The following is a 9,316-nucleotide window of genomic DNA, read 5'->3' as shown; positions in this document are numbered from 1 at the left end:
CTCTGCGTCGCGACTTGATGACTTAACACCCGAGTTGAGTTTCTCATCAACACAGCTGCTCTCCTTTCTGTTCGTTTCAGATCTTTACCACTTTTATTCTTGAAGTTTTTCAATTATTTCTAACAATTTTGCCTTCAATTCTCCTTGTTTGAGTAGCTTAACAACCGTCATTCTGACACAAAGATCCAACCACCTCTGGTTGAGAAGGAGAACGCCCTGCCGTCGTTTTTACATCCATAATTACCATCCTCTCCTCTCCACTGTCACCTTTTGATTTATATTCACAGGGATTAATTTGAAAACCCTTCAAAGTAATCTGCTGGTAATTTACATAATTATGTTAAAACATAAATCTATTCATTTTCCAAACCGCCTGAATCCTATTGGGATTGTAGGGTTGCTGGAGCCTATCCTATCCACTTTTTGGTGAAAGCAGGGTAGACACCCAGGACATTTCTTCACACTAAGACCGACTTGCACCTTAAAACTAAGGAACAAATTAGAGTCCCCAATTGGCCAAATTGGATGTATACATTATTCATTTTGGGCCGCAGGACTTTTTTATTTTAATAAAAAGATTCAATTTGAATGCAGACAGGATCAGTGACTGTTCACAGTTCTGTCGTGAGACTCTAAAAATACTCTAAATTCGCTGTTGGGGAACTTTTGTGACTGCAGTAGAGCGAAATAAGCCAATTAGAAGTACTTGAAATGAGAACAACAGTCATGAAAATAAAGGAAAAACCAAACAGTCATTGCTGCTATTTATGATTTGATTTCCTCTCTTCTAAAATCATAAAAAACATATTTCTATCACTAAAAATAAATAAACTTTAAATGTACAAAGGTAATTTCATCTGTTTCTTCAATTTTAAAAGTTGGATGAAACTCTTTAGTGAAAATAAAACTCAAACGGGGGAAAAGCAGGCCTGCACTGCCCTCTGCTGGCAGGAGGTCAAAAAGAAAATTCAACATCATTCATACAAATAAAACGCTTAAATTATTGAATTTTATTCATAAAGATGCAAAAATCTAAATTAAGGCTTACTTTAGAGTATTCAAATAATGCTCAAATTAAATACAAAACAAAAATAGAGTAGATTTTATTTTACTAAATCCCTCAAGTCTCTGTTAGTTAGAACTGTGCCTCACAAATAACTTCACCAATTAATTAGCTTTAACAACAGATTTGAGTGACAGATAAAAATGTAATTGAGCTTTTCTGTAAAATTCATGTGCAAGGACACAAAATTATCTAGTTCTGATGTTCCCCTCAGACCATGACCGGTTCATGGTTGCCTAAAGAACCTCAGATTCCATGAAAAAAGTCAACAAAAAGTTAGTCATTATAATGACTAATGTGATTAGGAAATGGACCTCTGCAACCTCTGGACCTCATCGCCGCACGGCTGAGGAAAAGTAAATGAAATAACGTTTTTGTAACACATGGATATGTTGATTTTATAAAATTAAGAAGACATATTAATGATAGTTTTAATGAGATATATACTGACTTATAAAATAACCTGGAATATAGTTTATGCTTGTTACGTGAAAAATTGACGGGGAGTAAAGTGCAAAAATGCTGTGAATTTGATCAACTGAACGACACACTGAGTGAATCAGACGAAGTTGACAATGTCCCAGTAAAATCTATAGTCCTGACTAAAGTCAAAGTACATTCTGTTTAAAGCCTTTAATCCTTTTCTAAAAAGGTTTATGGTAAAAATATAAAGCAAATATTTAAATAAAAAAATGCGTGTTTTGGATTTTTTTTTAGATCAATTTTAACTAAAGTGAGATATCATTTTTATTGTTAAATATATTCTATTTTAAAAACATTTTAATTAAGTTTATTGGTTTAAACGGAGGAATTTTATTGAAAGCAGTCATGCTAAAAAATGTAGGGGAAAAAAAAAAGGTCTGTACCAAATCAAAGTTGTTTGAAGGTGTAATGGAAAGGAATGGGTTAATAACAGTTCAGCTGGCTAAAAAAAAAAAAAAAAAAAAAAAGTTAGAGGGCTTGACTGTCTTTCCATTGAGCATACAAACAATTGCACACAGATTTACCATTCAGTATTCCAGTCTGTACACTTGCAATTAAGACCTGGGGAAAAGGGTAAGCTTCACACTTTTCTTTTTTTCTTCAAAACAGACACAAATACGGTTAAATGTAAAGCTGAGTTGACTTATTTACATCATGGTGTTAAAAATATCCACAGCTGGCATGAAAACCCTCATATTTCTTGGGGTTTGGGTGCTGGGAGCATCTCTGGCGTTGCCGGACGCGGACACGGTGGGACAGGGGGAGATGGAGGATCCCGTTCGCTGCTCTAAGGGCTGCACCTGTCTGCACGATGACTACAGCCTGGAGCTCAACGTGTACTGCAGCGGCCGTAACCTCACGCACGTACCAGCTGACATGCCCCCGTCCACTCACTCCCTCTGGCTGGACATGAACTTGTTTACTTCCCTCCCGGCGGCATCCTTTCGGGGCCTAACCGATCTGGATTTTTTGAATCTCCAAAGTGGACTGTTGATGACCCTTGACCCCCAGGCTTTCAAAGGCCTCAGGTCGTTAGCACACATTCACCTGGAGAGAAATCGCCTGCGAGCGTTGCCAGGTACAATTTTCCAGAACACACCCAACCTGGCTTCTCTTAGTCTCCATAACAACCAGATAAGTCGTATCGACGAAAGACTTTTTGCTGGACTGTCCCACATGTGGCTCCTCAACCTCGGGTGGAATTCACTCACAGTTCTGCCTGAGACCGTTTTCCAGGACCTGCATGGTCTGAGGGAGCTCATTCTTGCTGGAAACAGACTTGCCTACCTGCAGCCGCAGCTCTTCCAGAACCTGGTGGAACTGAAAGAGCTAGATCTAACTGGGAACCACCTCAAGGTCATAAAAGCCAACGTGTTTGTCAAACTCACTAAGCTGCAAAAGCTTTACTTGGCCCGCAATCAGATCGTGACGGTGGTGCCAAGAGCTTTTGTCGGCATGAAGTCGCTCAGATGGCTGGACCTGACCAACAACAAGCTGGCTTCTCTGCATGAGGACACCTTCCTGGGCCTGCACAGTCTGCACGTGCTGCGACTTTCCAACAACTCCGTCGCCGGCATCAGGCCCAGAACATTCAGAGACCTGCAGTATCTGGAGGAACTGCAGCTCAGCCACAACAAGATTCGAGCTCTGGGGGACAGGATCTTCGATGGGCTCGGCCATCTGGAGGTCCTGGAGCTGCAGAACAATCAGGTGCAGGAGGCACAGATGGGGAGTTTCGCCGGCTTGTCCCATGTGGCCGTCATTAACCTGTCTGGAAGTTGCTTCAGCGGTCTGCCCGATCAAATGTTCAAAGGTCTGTCGAAGCTCCACAGCCTGCATCTGGACAGAGGTTGCCTAACGCGGATCCCCGCTCAAGCATTTGCTGGACTCTCCGGTTTACGGAGACTCTTCCTTCAGCACAACAATATCTCTGTGGTGGAATACCGGAGCTTCGCAGATCTAGTAGGACTGCTGGGACTGGATTTGAGTTTTAACAAGCTGGAGGTTCTCTCACCTCACACTTTCTCTGGGCTGAAGAATTTAGAGTATTTGCTGTTAGTCAACAACGAATGTCGACAGTTTTTTCCCAACGGAACAAAGCAACTGCTTCCAAAACTGCGTTACCTCGACCTCAGAGCAAACCTGCTGACGAGCGTGGTCCCCAACTTCTCAGAGAGCATGGAAAAACTTCTGCTGTCCGGGAATCGGTGGAAATGTGACTGTGGGACTCTGCCCCTGAGAAGCTACAGCCTGAGGAAACCGCTGGTGGTCCCTCGGCAGGTGGAGACCCACGCAGAGGGTGAAGAGCCCGACTCCACCATCACCATATATAACAACATCACCTGCACCAGCCCGCCACACCTGGCCGGTCAGGACCTGCGCGACGTGAGCGACGACACCTTTCAAAACTGCTGAATGAAGAAGGCTGAGAGAAGACCTGCTGTAATCTGAATCAAAATGTCCGTTTTAGTCAGTCTGATTTACTACATTCAACTCAATTTCAGGTAAAAGCTGGAACAGAAGCTGTTAAAAAACATATATTAGGTTTTTTTTTTAAAGCTTTTATTAATTATTCTGAACATAAAGTAAATATTATTGAATATTATCGTGTTTAAGTAAAAAGTATGATAGATTGTGTGTATTTGATGTGCTTAGGTCTGTTGAAGGTATTTAATAAAAAAAATGATTACAATGTGGTGACGTTTTTCTCAATATATTTTTTATAAATTATTTTATTCTGCTTCACTGTCGCAAACAGAAAACAAATGTTTAAATTAGGAATCTGTCAAGATCAGAAGATGTTTTCCCTCCACAGTTACTGACATTTCAGCTTCAATCAAAGTCATAGTAGCGACCGCTGTCCAGCTCAGGCCTCTCTAAATGATTTAATCATTAATTGGGCTTTTGGCAGGAGCTCCACTCAAAGCGAGGAGGAAGCAGGACTCTGTTCCAAGTGAACTTTGAAAATTGAGCACAAATAATTGCTCTGTTTGCTTGTTTATTGGTACCAGGGTCCGAGATTCACAAGGTTTTCTGGCAAACAGCACGTCTGCTGATACAATAAAGTGTTTCACCTAAAGGTAAAAAAAATAAATAAACAGGTGCTGAAGTTAGACTGCCATCTGGTGGACAATGAGTATAAAATGGGGGCTCTTTGACAGCTCTTTGGTCTTGGAGCCTGCAGTCTAACTTCTGAGGGAAGTGGACAAGTAAAATACTTATTTTCAGCTTCATAATGAAAATTAATATTTCAAATATTTTTTTTCAGTTGAAGTGACCTTTTAATGACAGACTTTTTATCTTTTTGTGGGACCATTTGCATTACGGTTGACTGAAAAATATGTTTCACTTTACAGACAGGAGCACATCTTATTCATTTATTTTGTTTAGATCATTTTTATTTCTCATGTTATGAAACTTAAACACATTTAACAAAATTTACAATCGTTTATAAGTGTTTCAAAATGGTTTTCTGGCTCTAAATATGTTTTCCTGTCTTGACCCTTTAAAGCCCACCACAACAAAGAATTGAAGGTTTTTATTGATATTTAATTATCAATCCTGATACAACATGTGAATTGTCAAAAAATATTGTTCAGGAAAAAAAAGCACATTATTTATCCATTGTCTCAAATTTGATCCACGCATTTTTAACTTGGTGGAACTGTATTATAAATAATTAATTATCAACAAAATTAGAATGTTTTTCAATACAGCAAGTAGTTACTTAAAAAAAATAACAAGAGGTTAGCTAATCTCAACCTAAAGTCTAGAAAATTAGCTAAACATTTTCCCGCCAAAAGTAGTTTTGAGAAGTCATGGGGGCAGCCATTTTGAAACAAGCTGGAAAAGTCCTTCTACTGCCCCTAGTGGAATGATAATGCACTGCAAGGCAGAAAACAGACATATACAATGGGGTTTTAAGGGAAGTTTTTACAATGTTAATGAGAGATGATTAAAAATGGTTATATAAGGTTAAAATAAACTTTGGCTTTTGACTGAAATGCAGCCAGTTTTACCATTTTTTTTTTTTTAGCAAAAATAAATAAATTAACACTTTTTTCTAATCAAGTTAAACTTGAAATTTCAATTAACTGTCCTGAAATAAACCCTTACTGCCATAAATGCTCATTTTTCACACACAAACACATTTTAAAATCATCGAAGGAAAAAAAAAGAAATTCACACATTACAAATGAAAAATTACTTTAATTTTCAAGATGGTAAAAATAACGTGTAAATTCCATAAACCATTGCATAACTGTAGTGTAACATTTTAACAAGTGTTAACAAACTAGTAGCACACTACAGTAAATATAGAATGGTACACAATCCTCAATGTAGAAAAAGAAACATCTAATATTCTAAGACTTGCACCTGTTTGTGTTAACAACACAAAATACCAATATGCCAAGAAATTATTCTACAATTTTTTAGCTTAGATTACAATTTCCTACGTTTCCATACAGCTCGTCACAAAATCAGGGACATCATTTTTTTTTCTCCATATATATATATGTATAAATAATGTTATTCGGTAAATAATTCAACGAAATGCAATTTCCTCAGATTAAACACATTCCAGATCACATCACTGTTTGTCCCCTGAGAAAAATACATTTCTTTTCTTATAATGTCTCGATACATCGACAAATAGAAACTTGCATTTGTTTAAATTCTAGTAGACTTTATTGAATATCAGTTTACAACTAGATGCTACATCATAATCGATAAACTGTGCTCCGTAATATCCAGTGACCTAATAGTTGAATATCTAATTTGGAAGAATACATTCAATATTTCAGGGCTTTAATGAAGTAAAAAAGAAAATCTGCTAAAATGTAAGTACATGGACCTACAGGTTCCACATTTTTTTACTTTTATGCTTTTACTGAATTCAAACAGCTCCATACACCATATTTATTAACATGTACAAGATTGCATAAATTTTCTGGCTCCATTTATAGAAGTTAAAAAAACAAAAATAAAGACACAACAACTAACAATAATGCAAAATAGATTGAACTATTCCAGAGCAGAGCATAATGACACAAAGATCACTGGTAATTTACAAAACTCGTCCTATTTGGTGCTTTTCTTAACAAACTAACGACTTTGTGGCGCCGAATGACTCGTTGTGTTTAGTGGTTTGGTATTGCTAACGTTTATGGCAGACAAATCTTTATTTTTTTAAATCAAATTGCAATAATTTATTTTTTAGCCTGAACACGCAGGATTTTTTTCTTAGCAATCACATTGTGGTCTACAGAATTATTTAAGGCACTGGAATTTTTAATTTTGAATTAACCGTAATTATTTTTTTTGTTGTTTCCCCCCCTCTTCAGTCAGTCTATGTCATGTAAATATCAAAAGGCACAGTTTTGTTAAAAAGTAATTGGTCCACTAAGAGATTAAATCGAAAGAAGCAGGAAAAAATGCAGAGAAGCTACGCTTGCCCAACACTTGATTCGTTTCCTGAAATATTTATATCAATTGACGCAAACAAATTTTCTGTAAGACCACAGGCCTAAAAACACAAGAGCAACACACCAGATCTGCCTGTTTCTGCTTCAGCCTGTTCTCTGGTTCGCGAGGAACAAAAACTAGAAAGAAAGAAAGAAAGCACCTGTAGGCCTATCATATCAATATAGAACGCATACCTAACCACTATCTTGATTAAGCAACAAAAACAGTACAGTTATGAAGTTTAATATGGCCACTTCAGAAGCACAAATGTCATTCCCAAAAACAATCCTTCACTGTAGACGACTAGAAACCCACACAAAACCCTCACTTAAGGCCAGAATGTGCAGCGTCGCACAATCCGCCGATGTACAAATCAAATTTACAATTACACCTTCTGACCCATGCTTTTTAAAATCAGCTATTCGCTCACTATGAATTAAATAATTAAAATGAAAAAAAGGGTGTAATTTTTATTAATTATTTCATCTATTTAAGGTACTAGGTGACATGATTCCTTTCATAAGAGCTCCTAATGAATAAGAAATGACATGCAGTAGAAAGAAAGAATATAGGTCTTTGGTAAAACTGTAAAATATAGTAAATCTATTAATGCTGCAAGCAAATGTAAAGTCCTGTTGCTCAGGTACGTTAAAGAAAAATCCTCACAATGTTCCTTCAGGTGTCCAAAACGTTAACTCTTATTTTTATTTTATTTTTTAAAGTGGGAAAACGTTTCCTTTACCAGAAACGTCTGACTGGAACACCGCTTTGGTTTGTTCTGATATTTATCACACCAGGTGCCTTTTATTTCCTTTCCCTCACAGGCAAACAAACAAACAAAAAAACAGACTAAAGGTTTGCAAATTACCTGCAATGTACACCGCTATCCAGTGTACAGAAAACCACAAAGCCAACAAAAGTATTTACGTTACATCAAAGTCAAAACAGGACAATCTATAGTAGTACAAGCCCATGACATCATTTTAAGTGATTTACAAAAGTATAGAAAATTGGACTCAAATGGATTAACAAATGCACAATTGGAAAAAAAATAAAATAAAATTAAGTTAGATACATTAGACAAATGGTTTCATAGTTTCTGAAATCTGAGCTGCAGGTGCACAAGAACATTCAAACATCTATAACAAGAAACTACATTTATACCTTTTGTAGTAGCAGCGAAGCTTGCAAAAGTTATTTAGCCTTACCTACATCAAAATAAGTCAATACAAATGTTCTGGCAGTGTGACACAGTGCGATCATTTTTTTCTTTTTTTTTTTTTTAATAGCTGGTTACTACATCGCATAACATGCAATACCAGAAGTGTTTAGCCCGCTGTAATATAGTCATGATAATGCTAAAATACCATTGGCTCTCTTGATATTTGATTTTTTTTTCCTCTGAGTTGCTTCATTGTCATTTGAGAGAATGTAAACAATGCATTATCCCATATTAATGTGTAGCAAAAGACTGTACCTGGAGATACATGTGTTTCTACTGGATTCAAAGCAAGAATATAAAGATTTTTTTTTTCTTTTTTAAACACAGTAGAAGGTCGTTTCAATTAGAAGAACCTAAGCATAAATCCTATGCAAAATCCATCCTACAAGTAAACAATGAAACTCTTCATTCACTGCAGAATTAGTACAAGAAAACTCCACAGTTCTAAAAGCCTTTCGCGTTTGTACAAATCTCAACTCGTGTTTGCATACTCCCAGAACAAACAGAATCCTCCGAAATGTGAAGCTGCACCAAAGGAGCGCCACAACCAAGGAATTGTGGGTACAGGATGCTTTTCTAAAAGTCAGAACACAGGCACTAACCATTTTTTTTTCGCCTCTAAAATACTTTATGGATATTGGCCAAATACAGCAGAATACACTTTTATATATAGTTATACACGTTTTGATGCTTTTTTGTAGTTAAATATACAGAAACCTGTTTATAAGCTTGAACTACTAGTGTCTGCTCTGACAATTCTACACATAACCTGTCACCTAAGGCAAGGCACTTCAGGAGAGTTCGAGGGCGATATGTTCTGTCTAGAGGCTAGATTTCTAGACGAAAAAGAAAATCCATGCTTCTCTAATTGACAGCCGTGATCAATTTCTACATAACAAAACTGATTGACAAACAGCCTTAACATGTAGCATGTGCCTCGCTGATATTATAGCTGCTGGTTATGCGTAAAATGCAGTTTAAATTTGCACTTTGTTTTTGATTGAATTTTATAAATCTAGCTATGAAAAGTAGAAACTATCGAGACTTTTCTAGGAAATCTTCAATCATCGTGCCGTGATCTT

At 36.9% G+C, this 9,316-nt stretch overlaps 2 protein-coding genes across 2 annotated transcripts in view; one reads left to right on the top strand and one right to left on the bottom strand.

The window, feature by feature from the left end:
* Positions 1 to 9,316, bottom strand: part of unkl (unk like zinc finger) — a 19,025-nt gene that overhangs the window by 554 nt on the left and 9,155 nt on the right. The gene's annotated exons all lie outside the window — the stretch shown is intronic.
* Positions 1,820 to 4,238, top strand: igfals (insulin-like growth factor binding protein, acid labile subunit). Its single transcript, XM_024272420.2, has 2 exons — positions 1,820 to 2,119; positions 2,223 to 4,238. The coding sequence occupies exon 2, from the start codon at positions 2,228 to 2,230 to the stop codon at positions 3,959 to 3,961; it is 1,734 nt and encodes a 577-aa protein (XP_024128188.1). The 5' UTR covers positions 1,820 to 2,119; positions 2,223 to 2,227; the 3' UTR covers positions 3,962 to 4,238.

This window comes from Oryzias melastigma, linkage group LG8 (assembly GCF_002922805.2).
Source record: "Oryzias melastigma strain HK-1 linkage group LG8, ASM292280v2, whole genome shotgun sequence".
Classification (NCBI taxonomy): domain Eukaryota; kingdom Metazoa; phylum Chordata; class Actinopteri; order Beloniformes; family Adrianichthyidae; genus Oryzias; species Oryzias melastigma.
This window is presented reverse-complemented; position numbering and strand designations above follow the sequence as displayed.